The 21,078-nt window shown below is 34.8% G+C and overlaps 2 protein-coding genes across 3 annotated transcripts; one reads left to right on the top strand and one right to left on the bottom strand.

Annotated features, from left to right (window-relative positions):
• Nucleotides 1-422: 422 nt before the first annotated feature.
• On the top strand, nt 423-13,457 carry LOC105637925 (myosin-17). Of its 2 annotated transcripts, none has more exons than XM_012221605.4 (39): nt 423-863; nt 1,850-1,978; nt 2,287-2,430; nt 2,560-2,705; nt 2,780-2,936; nt 3,036-3,094; nt 3,631-3,790; nt 3,899-4,048; nt 4,126-4,262; nt 4,394-4,540; nt 4,724-4,825; nt 4,902-4,959; nt 5,050-5,151; nt 5,297-5,334; nt 5,443-5,569; nt 5,654-5,824; nt 6,013-6,144; nt 6,301-6,410; nt 6,531-6,591; nt 7,257-7,434; nt 7,978-8,183; nt 8,384-8,503; nt 8,611-8,709; nt 8,798-9,019; nt 9,528-9,667; nt 9,949-10,066; nt 10,147-10,197; nt 10,302-10,385; nt 10,570-10,740; nt 10,883-11,038; nt 11,135-11,341; nt 11,539-11,676; nt 11,778-11,848; nt 11,979-12,078; nt 12,155-12,211; nt 12,310-12,366; nt 12,467-12,547; nt 12,653-12,735; nt 12,859-13,457. In XM_012221605.4, exons 1-39 carry the CDS (start codon nt 861-863, stop codon nt 12,980-12,982), a joined length of 4,596 nt encoding a protein of 1,531 aa, XP_012076995.1. In that variant the 5' UTR covers nt 423-860; the 3' UTR covers nt 12,983-13,457. The 2 variants fall into 2 exon arrangements, with proteins under 2 accessions (XP_012076995.1, XP_089580896.1); XM_089724770.1 differs by having other exon boundaries at nt 10,147-10,188.
• Nucleotides 13,458-13,956: 499 nt separating this feature from the next.
• On the bottom strand, nt 13,957-17,568 carry LOC105637926 (glycerophosphocholine acyltransferase 1). The gene is made up of 8 exons (XM_012221607.4): nt 17,257-17,568; nt 17,017-17,136; nt 16,784-16,841; nt 16,590-16,690; nt 15,981-16,076; nt 15,795-15,888; nt 14,800-15,040; nt 13,957-14,666 (listed from the first exon to the last, which is right to left on the bottom strand). Exons 1-8 carry the CDS (start codon nt 17,344-17,346, stop codon nt 14,264-14,266), a joined length of 1,203 nt encoding a protein of 400 aa, XP_012076997.1. The 5' UTR covers nt 17,347-17,568; the 3' UTR covers nt 13,957-14,263.
• Between the last annotated feature and the right edge of the window lie 3,510 nt (nt 17,569-21,078).

Raw genomic sequence — 21,078 nt, forward strand, 5'->3', positions numbered from 1 at the left:
TTAAATATCAACCCTTCGAGCATGACATGAAAATATAAATATATTATAATTTGAATTACTGTCCACGTTACAGAATTAAAAATGAGAAGCACGTAGGTGGATATATTACTTTTTGTTAATCGAAGTCGGTTGGATCGGTTAATGACGTGCCACCTTTTCTTCAACAGTTTATATTACGTACAGATCAGAAATTGTGTCGTTTTCGTATATTCCTCCGGTGCAATGGCCGATGGCTGATTCAGTAAATAGCAGCAAGTATATGTCTAAAATAAGAGAAAAATGAAATTATAAAATTTCGTCCCTAATGACGCTATAAAATCGGTTTTAGAACTTAATAGCTGCTTACTTATTTATTTATTTAAATTTATTTAAAATTTTGTTAAATATTAAAAAATAATTCACTCTTGTGCAGACCACGAAGCCCAATTAGCGTCCGCTTTGGTTGGACCCCACTTGACTAGTAAGAGAGTTGAAGACGGACAAACAGAGAAGGAAGAAAGAGCTTAGAGCTTTGCTTTTTGGTATTTAAGCTTCCTTAACCTCAATTTTTAGTAGAAAGAGAAAGAGATTCGGATTATTAATTTTTTTTTTAAATAAACAGGAAAATAAGAAAAAAAAAGAGTTTGAAAAGGGGTAAAATCCAGGAAAAACTTTTGTTTGCTTCTGGTTATCATCTTCTTCTCCAGCTAAAATTCAATTCAACCGCCGCTGCCGAAGGAGAAGAAGCTTTGGAACTCTCAAAGGCGTCACCTAACCAGTGTTATTGTTCCCGATCCGACACACTGAGTCTCATTTCTCTTTGACTTGGTGTTTTATTGTAATGAGTTGAAGGAGAAAGAAGATCGCAGTATAGGATCGCCATGGTAACTTCAAGAGAAGAGAGTATTTCTTGTTTTGTAATGTTTTGGATTGGTTGATTATGCTTTTGTATAGTTGATTTGATGGTCGGTGTTAGATTTTCTTTTATTTTATTGGATTTTGGAATATGAAGTCTGTGTTAATTTGATATTTTTTGTGATTTTTATTTTTGGTCGAGTATGCTTGGATTATTTTTCAGTTCAAGTTTGTTTAATTACTTGCATTATTAGATGATAGTTATGAAACTATGAACCATAGCTTTTAAATAGCCGTTAGTTACATTTAGGGAACGCAGAGTGATGCGAGAAAAATTTAGCTTATATGTTAATCGTATTACCATAATTTGTAACTTCATAATGCTGAAACCTGGGAAATTCTTGTTGGAGATCAGGGAGTTCATTATACAATGTGGACTAGTGATTTGATTTTATAATTAGCTGCTAAGCTCTCTGTAATTTTAGAAACACTTGTCAAATATAGCTCTGTTTTCGTGGGAATGTTGTCATGGCTAAAATATGGAAATCGCTTCATTCTCTATCTTTTCGTTCTCTATTCTCTCTCTTCCTCCCTTCCCTCATTTCTTTTTAATTATTAGTTATTCGATAATCGAGTAACAAGTCTTTGTTGCTTCTTTAGTGGATGCGTTGTGTGCTTGGTATGCTATGAACATCAGTGTGCAATACTACAATAATTGAGATTTTTTTTGGCTAATCACATCTAGCTATAGTATTTCATAATTATCACAGGGGAAATATGATGTTATTTGCATTGGACGTATCTTGTTGCTTCTTAAGAAATTAATTGCCATTAATTTTTTCCTTGGGTGATTGTATCCCCATGATACTTTTTTCAACCATGAGTGTGAGACATTATCAGTAGCTGTGTCAGTATCAGTAAATTTTACAACCTATTCATTTTCAATTCACTATCTTTCCCATCTAAAATTTAAAAAGTATTATTTCTTTATATCTAATGTAATTTCTATTTGCAGGCCACATCCGTGAACATAATAGTAGATTCTCATGTATGGGTTGAAGATCCAGGAGAGGCATGGATAGATGGAGAAGTTTTTAAGATAAACGGTGAAGAAGTTCATGTTCATGCCACAAATGGGAAAACTGTGAGTTTATACTTATTGTTGTTGGGTGTTTTTCTGCATTATCGATGTCGTATACAAATAATATTACCTAGAAGAGTGGCATTTCCTCTGTTAATCAGAACATATGACCTCAAATACTGAATATACCTGTTACAAAAAGCACTATCTATAGGAATTATAAAACCAACAGTTGATTGGTAACTTCAGTTTTAATCTAGGTTGATATTTGGCTTCAATTAGTCATTGTCAAGATTTCCTCCATCCCCTCTCTCCTTCAAATTAGTCTTTTCAATTTATAGTCTTATCATATTCAAACTGGAAATTTTCAGGTTGTTGCAAATATATCCAAAGTATTTCCCAAGGACACTGAAGCTCCTCCAGGAGGTGTGGATGATATGACAAAGCTGTCATATTTGCATGAACCAGGGGTTTTGCATAACTTGGCTACCAGATATGAACTTAACGAAATCTATGTAATTCTTTTAGAATTCTCTCTCATTTGATGTATTGAAACAAATATTGCTTCAAGAAAATTTCCTATCAATAAAATTCGTTTCATTGTTTGACCTACTGAAAAGAAGTTTGTTCTATATGACATGCAGACGTATACTGGAAATATTCTGATAGCAATAAACCCATTTCAAAGATTACCACATCTTTATGATACTCACATGATGGAACAATATAAAGGTGCTGGATTTGGAGAGCTAAGCCCTCATGTCTTTGCTGTTGCAGATGTTGCATACAGGTAATTTATTTTGATAATATTTGATCTCACATTTTCTTGTCATTTTTGTGCTGAGTTCTGCTTTGCTTGCACAGGGCAATGATCAACGAGGGAAAGAGCAACTCAATTCTAGTTAGTGGAGAAAGTGGTGCTGGTAAGACTGAGACAACAAAGATGCTCATGCGATATCTTGCATACTTGGGTGGTCGAGCTGGGGTGGAAGGGCGAACTGTTGAACAACAAGTTCTGGAAGTAAGATGAAAAGCTTTCTCATATTGTCCTTTGATTTACATCTGCAAACTTTTGAGGTAAGTGTTCACTGATATTTTGTTTTGGGTTACTGATTTGCAGTCCAATCCAGTTCTCGAAGCATTTGGCAATGCCAAGACTGTCAGGAATAACAACTCAAGGTGTTTACCTTTTTTACTCTGACAAATGTAATAAAACAATATTATTGATTTTTTATGTATCGTTACTTCTGGAAATTAAGAGGTTTGATAAGTTAATTGATTAAGAGATTGTAGAGGGATGGATTCTTTTACCTAAGCTTGAAGCCAATTTGGAATCCACTTAACTAGGACACTCCTTGATTGATAGGCTATAATGTCTTCAAGTTGACTATGGTTCTTTTCATTTCCTCTTCACCTTCTTCTTGTCAAGAATGAATTAAGTGCATATAGAACATGAATACAAGAAATGCCATTGATGCTTTAAGTTTTGCTGTAATGTATAATTATAGTTAAATTGGATATATTTTGTCCGGGGATCATTTTATGGCTCAGCTATTCTGATTTGTTGTTCTTCTCCGTGTTCCTTATCCAATGTTTTCTCCATCTGTTCTAGGGCATTCTGTCCTTGAATTCATTAGAGATATTGCTAGGGTTGATGCGTGCATAAATTTGCTTCAATGAACTCATGTTTGTTTCACCTTGGGATCATAATGCAGTCGTTTTGGTAAATTTGTTGAGATCCAATTTGACAAGAGTGGGAGGATTTCTGGGGCAGCTATCCGAACTTATTTGCTTGAAAGATCTCGGGTTTGCCAAATTTCTGATCCTGAAAGAAACTATCATTGTTTCTATCTCCTCTGTAAAGCCCCACCTGAGGTATTGATTCTTTGGCTTATTATTGAAGCATATCCTGACTCCATTGCATTTATACCGTCTGTGCTTGTGTTTGTTGATATAACTCCTAGTTGCCCCTTGAATTTTCAGGAAAGAGAAAGATATAAGTTGGGAAACCCTAAATCTTTCCATTACTTGAACCAATCCAACTGCTACGAGTTGGATGGGGTAAATGATGCTGAGGAATATCTTGCAACTAGAAGGGCAATGGATGTAGTTGGCATCAGTGAAGAAGAGCAGGTCAGTCTTCTATTAGCTTCTAGAAGATGTTGTGTGATTTCTGCTGCACCCACAACTTGTAAATTCTCTCTTTTCAGGAGGCAATTTTTAGGGTTGTAGCTGCAATTCTACATCTTGGAAACATTGAATTTGCGAAGGGAAAGGAGATAGACTCTTCTGTAATTAAGGATGAGAAATCTAGGTTCCATCTTAATATGACAGCGGAGCTGCTCAAGTATGCATCTGATTCATTCTCTTCCAGTCTCTTGGGATCTTGTTCTGAGATATTTTTGCTGCAATGTGACATCTAATTTTCTGTAGTGTTGTTTGAACCATATAGATAAACTGACTTGCATTCTACTATAGGTGCAATGCCCAGAGCTTGGAAGATGCATTGATAAAGCGTGTTATGGTGACTCCAGAAGAGGTTATTACACGAACTCTTGACCCTCACAGTGCAGTGGCTAGCAGGGATGCATTGGCTAAAACCGTTTATTCCCGCTTGTTTGATTGGTAAAGGGACTTCCATTGCTGTTCTCTCTGTCTATGTGCTTACTTTTATCTGTGCCTATATGTATGGATACACACTTAGCGAAATGGTCATCAATGCGAATGAAAGGAGAACCGATGAGCATGTTGAATCATCTTCAGATACATTTTAGATTCCAACGAGCTAATATTCAAACTTTTTTGCAGGCTGGTGGACAAAATTAATAGTTCTATTGGGCAGGATCCGAACTCAAAACAGTTGATTGGAGTTCTTGATATATATGGTTTTGAAAGTTTTAAGTTCAATAGGTAAGCCTTTAAACTTCAGATGTTGTTTACTGAAAATCTTTGCATCAGCATTTAAAACTTTTCCCTTTTAATACAGTTTTGAGCAGTTCTGTATCAATTTTACAAATGAGAAGCTGCAACAGCATTTTAATCAGGTTGGTATTTTTTGGCATTTTCATTGCCCACTAATTTTTGGAACCATTGACTTTGCTGAATTTGACTGTACGATGATGGTCTTTTTGCAGCATGTCTTCAAAATGGAGCAGGAAGAATATACAAAAGAAGAAATAAATTGGAGCTACATAGAATTTGTTGATAACCAAGATGTCTTGGATCTGATTGAAAAGGTCTTGTACACGACCGATGTTTTTGTTTTATGTTATTCTCATTTGTTTGAAGAATAATATGCTTGATGGAACACTGGGACCTCCATTTACAGTATATCTATAAGGTTTTAACCATGTAATGATTGTTCTCTTCAATATTTTGCAGAGACCTGGAGGAATTATATCACTTCTAGATGAAGCCTGGTTCGTAGCTTTTTATTTGGTTCTAGTTCGTCTATTCTTTCCTTTCTTTTACATTTACACTTATTTATTTCAGAAGCTGACTCAAGTATGTTTAATTGGTTTATGCAGCATGTTTCCGAAATCAACCCATGAAACTTTTGCTCAGAAGTTGTACCAGACATTTAAAACCAACAAGCGGTTTATCAAACCTAAGCTTTCTCGCACTAGTTTTACCATATCTCATTATGCAGGAGAGGTAACCTTTTGTTTTTTCTTGTACATTTTGTTCAATTTCTTGAAACTTCAGTAGATGTGAAATTATTCTTCATCCTTTTTCCAGGTAACTTATCTGGCTGATCAGTTCCTTGACAAAAACAAAGATTATGTAGTGGCAGAACATCAAGGTCTCCTGACAGCCTCAAAGTGCTCTTTCGTGGCTGGTCTGTTTCCTCCACTTCCAGAGGAATCATCGAAATCCTCTAAATTTTCTTCCATTGGGTCACGCTTTAAGGTACTATACTTTTACTTCTCAGCCTTTCTAAAAGTGAACTTAACTAATTTATTTGATGAAGAGGTCAAAGATGATAAGAGTGTTTTGTGCCAAACTTAACAAGGACTGTCTTTCGTGTTCTGTTTTCTCTCTGCTCTTATATGAATATATAATATTTTAATGATGGAAGTTGTGTTTAAAACCTGCAGCTACAACTCCAATCTTTGATGGAGACCTTGAGTTCAACTGAGCCCCACTATATAAGATGTGTGAAGCCAAATAATGTTCTCAAACCTATGATATTTGAAAATGCTAACATTATCCAGCAACTACGTTGTGGTGTAAGTATAATAAGCTCTTTTTTTTTTTTTTTTTTTTTTTTTTTTTTAACATGATTTCTGCAAATCTACAAGATTTCACATTTGCTTATGATCCTGGCCTTTTTGACTATATGATGCATATATTTCCTTCTTTTTTTAAAAAAAAAATATACTCAGGGTGTACTTGAGGCAATTAGGATCAGTTGTGCTGGATATCCAACTAGAAGAACTTTCTATGAGTTTCTTTTACGCTTTGGTGTTCTTGCTCCCGAAGTTTTGGAAGGAAAGTAAGTTATAATTCAAAGGGCCAAAAAAAATAAAATCCAGCATACTTTCTGGTTTATCACGTCGGTCATTTTTTGCAGAATTTTATTTCTCTGATGAACTTGTCCATGGTTTCTGTGCAGCCATGACGATAAGGTGGCTTGCCAAATGATTCTGGATAAAATGGGATTGAAAGGTTATCAGGTAATGAAATGTTTTGTTTTTGCTTAAGAAAGACAATGGGGTGTGCTTGGTATGAGGAGGCCAAGCCTGATTCAGTCTGCTTATGGTGTAATGAATAACGAGAAAACGCAGATTATTAAATCTGCATTCTCTGACTTTATGTGGCTGTATCACTTGTGTATATGTTTAACTGTGCATGTGGCTGCTTGCCTGTGGTACACCTCATACATGTTGGCAAACAAAGACCATCTTTATGCTGTCTTATCTAAATAATTCACTGTTCCTCGGTTCGATCACAAGCTATAGTTAGAGGTTGCTAGCTAGGTCCCCTAATTTCTGTCCTATAACAGCCTTTTTAGAATTAGACTGTTCAATTGCAATAACATCTGCACATTTTAGAAAGCTGGCAATCACAGCCACCATGCCAACTAAGGCTTAATAGTGTGGAACGCCTGTCACTAAAAGTCCCCAACTATGACTACCCTTTTTTATTTTTTTCTGTTTTGGGTTGGTTACTGCATACAAGGGCTAGCCCATCCACTTCTAGTCCCATTCCTGCCCGTTTATGTTGTTCATAACACATTCCACATGTTCATCTGTAACTTTCTCATGTCTATGTTGCATCTTGCCAATGGATTATTTGAGTCATCAGTATCAAACCATCTGAAAAATTGTTGGCTTCACAGATCGGTAAGACAAAGGTCTTCCTTAGAGCTGGTCAGATGGCTGAACTGGATGCCAGAAGAGCAGAGGTGCTTGGAAATGCAGCTAGAACCATCCAGAGACAAATCCGCACCTACATAGCACGCAAGGAGTTTATTGCATTACGACAAGCTGCTATTCACTTGCAATCTCATAGCCGGGGTATTTTCTTAAGCTGCTCTCTTTTGTTTTTTTTTTCCAAACTTTTCCTGTTTGTATCTTGTTGCTTTCCAATGTTAGCAGTTGTTTAACCTTTCCTGTGACATGCTACATTTATAGTCCAACAACCTATAGACTCACATGCATGCCAATATGGTTGTACTTGAATGTGCAGCCATGTTGGTGTCCTAGTATTTGTGTTACATTTAGCTGCGCGGCTACATGTGAGAGAGAGAGAGAGAGAGAGAGAGAGAGAGAGAGAGAGAGAGTGAGAAATAGGTTTTCTTTTCGGGTTTTTTTTTTTTTTTTCTCCGCTTCTGGGAGTGGGGAGATATGAGTCATGCATAAAATATTAGCAACACATGAATAGTTGTGAGTAATATAACTTTGTCCAATTAAATTTGAAAGGTAATGGTTGTGAACCTCGTTTCTGAAAACAGTTATGTTGTTTACTGGTCTGTAAAAATTGAATCATGCCACTACTGTTTTTATCCGTTGAATTCTGATAGAGATAACAACCTTTTTGCTGTTTGCAACTATTATCAGGTGTATTGGCTCGCAAACTATTTGAGGAGTTGCGACGGGAAGCAGCAGCTTTGAAGATCCAGAGGAATTTCAGACGATTCACAGCAAGAAAGTCATACTTAGCTCTGTATTTGTCTGCAGTAACATTACAGACTGGCTTAAGGGCAATGACTGCTCGTAATGAGTTCAGATTTAGAAAGCAAACTAAAGCTGCCATTGCTATCCAGGTCTTATTTCGATGCCTCATTATATTTTCTTACAGGAAAAAAAAGATTTATACTAATTTAGAAATTTTGCTATAATTGGAATAAAATTGGTTTCTCTCTCTCTCTCTCTCTCTCTCTCTCTCTCTATCTCTCTCTCTCTCTCCCCCGGAACTTAGACCACACGATTGATTACTCTGGTTAATTTTGGTGATCACTTTCAGGCACAATTGCGTCGCCATATAGCATATTCTTATTATAAGAAGCTTCAGAAGGCTGCTTTAGTTTCTCAATGTGGCTGGAGGCAAAGGGTTGCTCGGAGAGAGCTTCGGAAACTGAAAATGGTTTGATCATTTTCCTTGACGTAGTTTGGTTTTAAACAGGATTTAGGGCTGCTTGCATCATTCTTTATGGAAGAATTCAGATGGTAATGATTAGTGTGCTTTTGCAGGCTGCAAGAGAAACAGGTGCCCTTAAAGAAGCAAAAGACAAATTAGAGAAGCGTGTGGAAGAGCTGACATGGCGATTACAGTTGGAGAAGAGATTGAGGGTACTTTATTTTAATTTTTACCAATAATATTGTTAGTTAGACAAACTGCTCATGCACATCATTTGTTTTGTTTTGATTTGAATTGTAGACTGATTTGGAAGAAGAAAAGACCCAAGAAATTGCCAAGTTACAGGATGCTTTGCATGCAGTGCAATTACAAGTAGAAGAAGCAAATGCCAGAGTAATGAAAGAACGAGAGGCAGCTCGGAAAGCGATTGAAGAGGCACCTCCAGTCATTAAGGAGACTCCTGTTCTTATTCAAGACACAGAAAAGGTTGAACAGTTGACGGCTGAAGTGGAGAGTTTGAAGGTTTGCATTCTACGTGGATACTTAAATTTCATAGTGAAATTTACAGCAATTTATATCGTCTCATATATTTTCTGTGGACAAGTATACTGTTGTTTTAAACAGACCAGAAATCATATAAATACAAAGGGCTCTTATTTGAGTGGCCATCAATTAGGGATTTATGACTTCAGAAGTTCAGAGGGATGCATTAACAAATTTTTTTTTTTTTTTTTGGTTGGATTCCTATGTTCAGAAATTCCTTAGTTGTTTTCGTATTCCTGCTTAAAACCCTGCATAAAATACTTTCAGGTATCTTTTATAGATTGCTAATTGTGCTAGTGCCCAAGTTTTGGAGCACATGATTGTGTATCCTCTTCATTTGAATGGACCAGCCTAAAAATGAGAACCAAATAGCTTTGCATCAAAATTCTTTGTGATAAAAAAGGAATTGACAAATGAATGGCAAGTCTCCTCAAAGATTATTTCTGTTGAGTCTTTAGGGACTTGATGATTTTCTATCACTGTGCAGGCTGCTCTGCTATCAGAAAGACAGGCAGCAGAAGAGGCAAGGAAAGCCTTTGCAGATGCTGAGGCAAGAAACTCTGAACTGAGCAAGAAAGTTGAAGATGCACAGCAAAAGATGGATCAGCTTCAGGAATCAGTGCAAAGGTTTGTTAATGCTCAGTCAAATATACCTGCATGGGCTCTTAAACTCCTGCCATATAATTGTATTGGATGTGCATGATCAAAAGATTATTGGCTTATGCTTAATTAGCTCTATTCAATGCTTCCCCTCTCCTGTCTGGTTACTTGAGTTCATCTCCAACTACATGATTATCATTGCTGCTTGTGTGTCCGGAAGAACACATTTTCCTACTCTGTCTCTGGACTGATGTTTTCTTTTGCACTGAACATCAAAAGTTCTGAACTTCAGTTTATTTACATTTCAGGCTAGAGGAAAAACTTTCTAACTCAGAGTCAGAGAATCAAGTTCTTCGTCAACAAGCACTGGCCATTTCACCAACAGGGAGATCCTTATCTGCACGGCCAAAGTCAATTATTATACAGGTTTGATTTTTTTTTGGTTAGTTGTCCCTCTATTGTGACATAAAAGCTTTTAGAAATTGATCTTATATATTAAATAACAGAGAACTCCAGAGAATGGAAATGTTGCAAATGGAGAAATGAAGGTTGCATCAGTAAGGGGGACTCTTGTGTTTTCTTTTAAATGGAAAAAATGCGGTGTTATTAGTACACTAAGTAAATTAACAAATCATTTGGTACTTCTTATTCCGTGACTTAGGATATCACTGTTGTTGCTGTATCTAATGTGCGGGAACCTGAATCTGAGGAAAAACCACAAAAATCTCTCAATGAAAAGCAGCAGGTAAGCAGCTTTAGTGCACATGCAAGCAACTTGTTTAATTGATCAGTTGATCATTTAACTAAATAATTGATGTGATAAAAATAGTCATGAGGTTCTGATGTCTTTCTTATTTGACGTATAAAATACCGGTGCATCTGAAGTTCACATCTCATTAATTTTTCTGCAATCTGCTTTTCTGGTTCAGGAGAACCAGGACCTACTGATCAAGTGTGTTTCTCAAAACTTGGGATTCTCTGGGGGCAAGCCAGTTGCTGCTTGTATCATATACAAATGTCTTCTTCACTGGAGGTCTTTTGAAGTTGAAAGGACTAGTGTGTTTGATCGTATTATTCAAACAGTAGCTTCAGCCATAGAGGTAAATTACAACCATATTTGCAGAGATTAGTCTGCCTTTTGTAAACAAATTCAGACAAATTCTATTTGCCTGTCTATTTTGGCATCAGCGCAATCAAGTTATGAATATATGACTAATGCTGGAACCTTGAATGTAATTGAAGGTCCCAGATAACAATGATGTCTTAGCCTATTGGTTATCTAATTCATCCACATTGTTGCTGCTGCTCCAACATACACTTAAAGCTACTGGAGCAGCCAGCTTAACACCACAACGGCGGAGAACAACATCAGCTTCTCTTTTCGGAAGGATGTCTCAAGTGAGAATGATTCTTTTCTTATCCAAATGCCTCATCCTGTGGTATACTCGCCTTTTTTTTTTTTCTTCTTCATCTGATTGATTTAATGGATCCTAGGGTTTACGGGGATCTCCTCAAAGTGCTGGACTCTCATTTCTTAATGGCCGAGCACTTAGTAGACTGGATGACTTACGGCAGGTTGAGGCAAAATATCCAGCATTACTGTTTAAGCAACAACTTACTGCCTTCCTTGAGAAGATATATGGAATGATAAGAGACAATCTGAAGAAAGAGATCTCTCCATTGCTTGGATTATGTATTCAGGTTGCTGCTTAGTTACTTTAGGGCACATAATCTCATTTATCACTACTCTTAAATGAAATTTCTGAAAAGACGGCGTAAAAATGAAATGATAAACAGAACTGCAAATCAGGATTGACTCTCTATTTCTCAAAAATGCACGTATATGCATGTGTCCAGGGTGCTCACATCTGTTGATTATCTTGTGAATATGAATGCAGGCACCAAGAACTTCTCGGGCAAGTTTAGTAAAAGGACGCTCTCATGCTAATGCTGTTGCTCAGCAAGCTTTGATTGCTCATTGGCAAAGCATTGTGAAAAGCTTAAACAATTATTTGAAGATAATGAAAGCAAATTATGTGAGTTATGACTGATGAGTATGCTTTTTCTTTATTATAGAGAATGTCAACAACCATGTTCATCTTGGTGAATTATCACTGTTTGGTACTTCATTTTGTAGGTACCTCCTTACTTGGTGCGCAAAGTGTTCACTCAAATATTCTCGTTCATCAATGTTCAACTATTCAATAGGTAAGCATTCAAAACCCATTTCTTGATCTCTTGTTTTCAATCTTCATCATTTTATTTAATTGTTAGACACTAGGAAAGATTGTCATTTTCATGCAATTTACGTGTTGTTCTTATCTTATACATCCTGCAGTCTTCTTTTGCGTCGTGAGTGTTGCTCATTCAGTAATGGAGAATATGTGAAGGCGGGTTTGGCTGAATTAGAGCAGTGGTGCTATGAGGCAACTGAGGAAGTGAGCACTGAGCATTCTTCCTGATATTTGTCCCCTACAATCTTGTCATACATCTAACATATTTTTTTCCGTCCAGTTTGCTGGCTCAGCTTGGGATGAATTGAAGCATATAAGACAGGCTGTTGGATTCCTGGTAATACTTGTTCTGCAGCTTATCTTGTTAACTTATGATTATCATATGCATAAGGTAGTGACCTGCTTTTTGGCTTTTTGTTTCAATGTCACAATCAGGTCATACATCAAAAGCCTAAGAAGACCTTAAATGAAATTACAAAAGAACTTTGCCCAGTTAGTACCTCTCATCTTTTCAATGTGATTATTTTTAATGCCAGACACCGTCTTCTATTCATCCTTTTTTTCTTGTATGATATATTATTTACTGCTTCAGGTGCTGAGCATACAACAACTATACAGGATAAGTACAATGTATTGGGATGATAAATATGGCACGCATAGTGTCTCTTCAGATGTAAGTTTGTCTTCAACCAGTGATGAGAATGTTGATTTATGATGTTAGGATTAAATTCTTGCTAAATTTATTCCTTTTCCATCCGAAAACAACTTGTTTATACAGGTTATATCTAGTATGAGAGTTATGATGACCGAGGACTCAAACAATGCTGTCAGCAGTTCTTTTTTGTTAGATGACGACTCGAGGTAGTATTTTCCAATACTTTTCCAAATCTGACAATGGTTGCTTGCTTGCTTTTTTTTCCCCCACGCATCATAAGCACAAAAACACATTGTCTAAGTTCAGTTGCAATTTTGAATTTCATGCAGCATCCCATTCACTGTGGATGACATCTCCAAGTCAATGCAAAAAGTAGAGATAGCTGAAATCGATCCTCCACCATTAATTCGTGAAAACTCCGGTTTTGGGTTCTTGCTTACACGGTCTGAGTGATCGTGCTCGCCCCTCCCCCTCTATCTCAATCTCGTTCTAATGGATGTCCATGGGATGCCCTGTGCAAGAACATGCTAAGGACCTGTGCATATGACCTCATTGTTTATCACCATCATCCATGTGTATAATATATTTTGCATTAGTCTCAGGCTACCATCTTTGGTGTCCGGGTCAATTACACCCCCTCGTGTTACATAAACAAGAGGGGGTATTTGTTAAGCAGCCATATCACAGTTGATGTGATAATGGGCAATCATAGGAGGCGGCAATATTGGAATGCTGCCTCGTAATTTCTCATGCCCACAACACAATGGGCTTCGTTCATATTTATTTATTTATTTTATTTGTTTTAGCCAGGTTTCTTCCATATGTAGTCGTTGGTTTTTTGGGGTGTAGTGTTTTCTGATTGTAACTGACGTCTTGCCGCATTTTATAGGCCATTGTCATTTGTTTGTATGAAAACAATTTGTATCTAGTCTTCCCTTTTTTTTTTTTTTTTTTTTTTCTCCTCTGTTCCTTGTGTTTATGCTCAAGATTTTAAAGATCAGAAGAAATCATGATTTGTTAAAAAATTAAAAATTAAAAATTAAAAAAAAAAAAAAAGAACATGCAATTGAGAAGAAAATGTGTAACTGCAAGATTCAAATATGGCTGTCTGGGAGAAAGCAAACGATGAGAAGTAAAAAATTAAAATGACCGGTGATTTAACAATTTTTTATTGCTGTTCTTTTAGGAAGTAAATTTGTTTTATAGTTCAAGTTATTATTTTTGTTCAGTAAAACAAAATGAAAATGTAACCTTATCATTTTTAACCAACAAAGACAGGACCTGAAAAAACGGGGTTTGGCTGGTAATCCAACCCATGCTTTTAAAATATCATATATATTATCTGATAAATAAAGAGGTAAAATACCTGCGTTCTACATACTCCCATATAATGTTATTATCATTTTTGAAAAAGAAAAATAATCCTATTCTATTACTAATTTTTCCTTTAATTATTATTAAATTTGTTGAAACCGGTATTTTTCCAGAAAGGAAGCAACCAAACTAAGACATCGTTCTAACCGCCAATTTCACAACCAAGAACAAAACCAGTCGACACTATACAGATTGTAGCCAATTTAACGGTAGCCCTCGAAAACGTTAGTTTCTACACTGGAAAGAAAGAAAAGCAATTGTGTAGCCCTTTTTTTATAGGGGGTAAACCTATGACGTACAGAACTACTGAAAATCCTTTTCAGAACTAACAGCTACTTTTCGTGACATATCTGTTGACTGTTAGGGCTCGTCAACCTCGGTGGATTGGTTCGTGTTGGATTGTGTCACGTTCATTGTATTCTCTATCGGATTTGCAGGTTGTTCTTGTTGCATGTTTGCAGACTGGTCTTGCTGGTTTAGTGCTGGCTTCATCTCAGATTTCTTCTTCTCTTTGAGAATTACCTGTCTTGGCACTACATCTACCAGAAAGCTTCCTCCATTCCACACAGCCGCTGAAACCTTGAGTATTTGGAAAACCGCATGCAGCTCATAAGATAAGAAGATTGGGACTGTCAATGCCATCGTTGCCACGGTAAATATTCCTTGCAACAGAATGTACATCAATAATCGATTCTGATCGCCAAGCAAACCACTTAAACGCCACCATACATTGTTTGCCTTTTGCGCCTTTTTTGATAGCTCCCTAATGGAAGTTGAATGAATGAGTTACATAAGATAATCATGTTACAACAATTCAAAAAATTAACCCAGATGACTAAATAATACGAATGTATCTTTCTTATATAATGGAGAGAGATGATGGGAGAATTTAGAACCTGTAAGAAGTCATGACTTCAGGATCTCTTAACAGTCTCTGCCTTCGTAAGACATTGACAATCAGAAAATAGAGAACTTGCCACAAGGTATAAGCCACCAACGGCACTAAGAACAACCATGTCAACAGGAAGTACTTGTCTTCTACTACATATGGCCATGATGTTCTGCGCAAAGTTCCTTCAGGATGCATAGCTTCAAAGGTTGCTGGATTCCACCACCGTATAGTAAAGAAAACTAAACCTGAAAGGGAAACTGTTCTATTAGAAACTTAAAATTCTTGAAGCTAATGGCAAATGACCAAGTGATTTCTACCATAAACAAATGTTTAAGCCTCCCATTTTCAGTCTAATGAGTAATTATCCTCGGGGAAAAAAAACACCAGCAGAGAAAAATCGGAATTCCTTCTATTCACTGAAACCATTACCAGACAAATTATAACCAGAATGATTTTGAAAAATTGGAATTTTAGCTAGCTACCCATGAAGCTTTTTTCTTAATTAGAAATAGACATTTGCTTTGTTGCACCGACCCGTGATTATATTGTTATTCTTTCTTCATATTTATATATATTGTCATAATTTTGTTAGATCAATGGATCACATTGGCCCAACCAGATTCCAAGCATTAAATTTTAGAGTTCACATGAAGCTGAGGTCACAAAAATGTAATACAACTTGCAAGCATGCTTTGGACTTAGTGAGCATTGAAGGGTCATTTTCGCTAATGATTATTTATGACTAAAATACCGAATTATGTGTTTGTCACTCTTCAGTCTTCAGAAATAATCAAATTATATCTATCACTAGCTTATGAATAATCCAATTACAAGATATACAAAACTTAACCCTCGAGCATTCTCGAGTATATTTAAAAGAGAGCAACCTTAACTAACCCCTTGCTCTTCAAAAAAATCTGGATCTTTTTTCCCAAAGAGTACTTGTTACATTGCTTTTGAGGATCTATAAGTGACTCCAGAAAGGAAGAACCAACTCACCAGGTAAAAGATGTATAAGGACACTGACAATTTTGTCAGCAGAACTAAAAACCAAGCTACAACGCCAAACAATAATTGCCCATGCTAATGGCCCCTACAACATCATTTTAGTAAGTCAAAAAGAAGATTAAGAATTATCATCCATCAAACAGAAACATAGAAACTATTCCAGGACTATTTTCTTACCTCAGCAAATGAGAAGCACACCATAAAAAGCTTTTCATTCTTTGGGTATAGCAGAAGGTCGACCAAGAAGATTGTATTAGCGTAATAGCAGAAATCCTGGAATGAAGAACAATTATGTCTGTTTTGTCATTTCTCAATTTCAGATGACCAAAAAGTAGATGTACAAACCAAAATTTTTGGTGATGAATATCTTAAATTCTTAATATTCTGGAACATTACTGTGAAGGCAAGATCAAAACTGAGGGCAACTAGCTATAAATGGTTCCATCACACTTGCAATTAGATATACTGTTAATGTTACATTCAAATTACTTTTTATGTTGTAAAAATTCTTGGCTTAGAATTTAGAAAGTTTCTGACCCATCTGTTAGTGATTCAGAAAATGAATCCTGCTTCACCATTCCACCATATCCCAAGGCCAAATTTTCTAACATGTGTTCTAATGCATCACTTAATCTTATGTTATGGTAGTCAGGAGGTTACACAAAACCACGGAACTCAAACAAAGTCTTAAAAACCTCCTCTCTTGCAAGTTGCAAATACTTCCAAATTTCTCAACAGAAAGATTCATGTCCCTATAAGATGTAACTAGGCAACCACAAAACTTACCAGAAGATAATAATGCCATTTCTTGATCCGATAGTATATCCACCGAAGAGGAACAAATGTAACATAAAACAAACAGTATACATAAGGAATATCTTGCGGCCCTGCACAAAGAACATCAACAAGCAAGCAAAAGAATCGGTAAAATTCTGGATGCAATTATAGTAACCATCCCATCAATCAAACAGTATACTCACTTGCTCCAAGGAGGAAGCAAAATCCCCCAAAACCAAGAACACCAAGAAGATGAGTTACCTACATAAACACAAAAGAATAGGAAAAAAAAAATCAACGAATTTATTAACACGCTCATATTAATCAAATACTTGGAATGCAACAGCAAGAGGACATATTATAAATTATAACCAAGATCAATTTAATGACAAAATGTCATTAGAACTAATAGAACACCACCAGCAAAAAGGCCAACCTTACTAATAAAGCTTTCATGTTCCTCGGCTTGTTTGGCGATCTTAACTGCCTGTTTAGATAGGATCTCCTTTGTTTGATTCGCTTGTTTTGACAATATTTCCTTCGTTTGAGCCACTTTCTAATGCAGAAAAAAAAAAAAAAAAAAAAAAAACATACCCAGATCAAGAAAAAGATAAAGAAACGAGAAAGGGAACAATCACAGACGCTGCAACAATAAAAGGGCAAAGATTTAGTGCACCTTAGATCGGTCTTTGAGGCTCTGCTTCGCTTTTCCAAATGAATCTCCATTAGAAACTACTTCTTCAATAGGGTCTTCGTTGCTAGCCATTTTCTTATTTTGTTCTTGTCCGTTGCTGAGGAAAGAAAGAGAGAGACAAACGAAAGAAGAAGGTGGGAAAGGCAATTATATGTAGAGAAATATATGGAGAGACGGATCTCTGTCGCGGAGAAATAATAAAGAAATTGTTGGGATTATCTTAATCTTTAGGATTCTAATTAGGATTAGACGACAGTACTATCTGCTAATTCCTCTCTTTTCTCTTCTTGTTTTAACGTTCTTTCTTAATTACGTACAGTACTTATTAATGGATGATATAATTAGCCATAACATTCTCCCCATGCTTAGGAAAACTATTCCATCTTATTCAAACAGAAACTGAGTGACTTTGTTGTGTGACATATATATATTTTTCATCAATTTCTCCTTATTTTTTAAGATTTTTACACAATAATTAATTTTAAAAAATAATTAGATATTTTTTTTAGTATTAAAATAATTAGATCATTTAATTACTCCAATTTTAATAATTTTCTCCCTAAAATTTAATTTGCTGCTAAATTTAAAAGAGCGATAAGATTCTATCTATATATATATATATATATATAAAGAGTTTTTAATATTCTCTAAAAGGTTTAGCCTTTTTTCTTATATTTTTTAATATTTATTTTTGTCTAACTTAAGTATAACTTAATATATTATTATTATTATTATTATTTTTGTATAAATGGTATTTGTTAATACTAGTAACCACATTGAATATATGTAACCATAATGTACATGATTTTTATTAAGGCTCAAATTTGTTTCCGTAAAATAACCTGCAAAAAAAATAATTTACTAAAAAATATATTTAATTAAATGATTTATTTTCCGTTATTTGGTTATAATATTAAAAATATTAAAATTTTTATCTCATAAGATCATAAAAATATTAATAATAATAAAAATTTCATAATTTAAATATTTTATTATTAAATATGAAAAGAATATATATATATATATATGAAAGCAGTCAATGGTAGTAGCCGATAGTCGATGATAAATGGTGGCCGGTAATTATAATGATTAATAAATTAAAAAACATAAATTTATAAAGTTTATCAATATTACAGAAATATTTTATTCTCTTAAGAATGAAAAGTCGTTTTTCTTAAAAAATAATTTAATTTTTCTTTAATTAAGAAAATACTTTTCATTAACTCGTTTTACTAAACACTTTCAAAAATGAGAAACAGACGAAATGTAAACGTCAACATAACTTATATATTGGAAAACACCTTGCGTTTGCATCGTACACATATTATAATATTAATTTTACTGAATTGGTGCACGATTACGTGGATATTAAATTGTTCTTGTACAGAATAAAAGGATTTACTCTAATGGCTTCGATGACCAAAATTGGACTCTGATTCTTAAAAAAAAAAAAAACAAAATTGTATTTTTATCCTCCAATAATTTCCTTTTTTTTTATATCGAAGGGACATAAACAGATCAGGAGAGGTGACGTGGCATTTCCTAGGTGAACAAACCGTTTCGAATCACCGTACACGTGTGGTTTTTGCGTAGTAATGTTGACGGTTATGCCGGGTTTCCACATAGCTAATAACCTGAAGGTTCTGATAGTGATCACTTTTAGACTGACCGTACTCAACTTCTAGAATTCGCACCGGAGCGGAATATTCTGGAACGCAAATTATGAATTTTTTTTCCGCAAACTGTTTTTGTACCACAGAAAATACGAATCTCTTTATAGTCAATTTTATTCCGAAATCCCAAACAAGGTGTAGATATGTGGAGGGTAAGGCTAAAAAGGAAATCCCGCACCTCAAGGAGGTTGTAATAATATGGTGCATTTAGGTAAGGGATGAATTGGGAATTGTCCAATTCAAAGCTCACATTTTCCAATCACTCACTGAAATAGCCAACACAATGAACCATTCAATGCCCCTTAATTTTTCTTTCACAACTCATGCAAGTTAAAAAAAAGATTTTGCATGTAAAAATTTGTGCAAATAGATCCATGGGCAATTGTGGGTTTGTCTTGGGCCTTGCCATTTCTATGAGCTGCACTAGTTCATGGGCTGGACTCTGGAGAGTCTACCACTAATATGACGGGTGAGGACGAGCTTATCCATACGGTTATTCATTCTTTTTGGAATAAGAATTCATTTTTTTTGAAAGATTCTGACTTCCGTGCTTTGGTGTGAAAGAGCTATTTTATTTCTACAAACATAAATAATCTTTGTATTTCCATTTAGTTAACCTTCTTGATTTTTATTTCTTGCTACTTGTTTAGGCATGACATATTTGATTATATAATTAAAAAAAATTTCATGGAGGCTATTAATAACAATATTTCAAAAGCAAATTAATCCAACTAATACTGATTAATCTGAATTAATCAAAGGCCCGCAAGCAACTTCCGGGAAAGAGCCACCCACACCCACAAATCATTTGCATTGGTTCCAAATGGTTTTCCCTCCTTCTTTCCTTCCTTCAGCTTCAAGTCTTCAGCGCCTGTAATGTCTATTGTCTAAGGTCTCTTATCTTTTCGTTTGTATTTGATAAGTGGTTGAAAACGGACACAGCAAACAATGACAAAGGGCAGAATGGCGCGTTATTTTGAATATTTTCAAGTGCATAATTTAAAAAACAATTTTTTTTTTATTTTTAGAATATAAAACTAAATCAAATTAGAAAATATGTAATTCTTTTTATACAAAAACGCGTTTTTATGTTCAAATTAAATGCGTTATTCAAGTAAAATTTATTTAACAATGACAATTTGAGGTTTTAAATCCCTGATTTTATAGATAAAAGATAATTTATTTTTATTGAAGCAAGCATCTATTTAGTAGAAAATAAGCAATTTTTAGTTTCAAGAATCAATGCTTGGAAATGGAAGCATAGTGTCGGAGGGAAAAAACTAAGGAGTGCTTATTGCTGTTGCAGAGCGTTGTGAACACAACTTGAAAAAATGGAAAAAATAAAAAATTGTAGGCCTTAAAATAATAGATAGGAATTGCTTTTTTCAAATTTCACAATTCTCACGTGATTGTGGAGGGAATAAGGATAGAAGTTCCAGGAGAATTTATTTTATTTGTAAAAAATAACATATATATATATATATATATATTGTTTTCTCTAAAGATTAAATTTGGTTGCAAATATATATTTATTAAAATTTATTGGTATAAAATAAAATAGGATTGCTAAGGCCATTTTCATATTATGCATTGCAAGCAAAGAATTAAGAATTTCATCCAAGGCAAGTGCCAGTGGGACAGCTAAGCCTTGTTCCTTTCTTGACGCTCCAAGTACTACCAAAAAGACCAACGCATAGGATTTTCGCTTAATTATGTTTGGCCCGGAATGTTTTGCTATTCTAATTTCTGCCCATACAATTTTTGACTAATTTTACTCTCACAGCAAAATACTTTGGTAGGTCAATTTTTGACTAATCTTACTAATCAAAATTTGAGTAAATCAATTAAGTGATTATATTTTGATTTTCTAGTTTTTGCTAGTAATAAAATATTTATTTATCTAAATATTATATCATCTGGCATTTGACTATCATTGTTAAAAATTTTTTTATGTAATGTTCATAACTCAAATCTTAAATTCGTTTAAATTCTACGTTGACTCAAATATTATCAACAAGGTTCATGGATTTTGTTCAATTTTTGGTAAAGATAATTTACCAAATTGAGCTTCATTCTAGTATTGATCATTAAATTAAATAAGAGTTTGAAAAGAAAGGAATTCTGTAGAAAA

This window comes from Jatropha curcas, chromosome 8 (assembly GCF_041381405.1).
Source record: "Jatropha curcas cultivar XTBG-Jc1 chromosome 8, XTBG_Jcur_1.0, whole genome shotgun sequence".
Lineage (NCBI taxonomy): Eukaryota > Viridiplantae > Streptophyta > Magnoliopsida > Malpighiales > Euphorbiaceae > Jatropha > Jatropha curcas.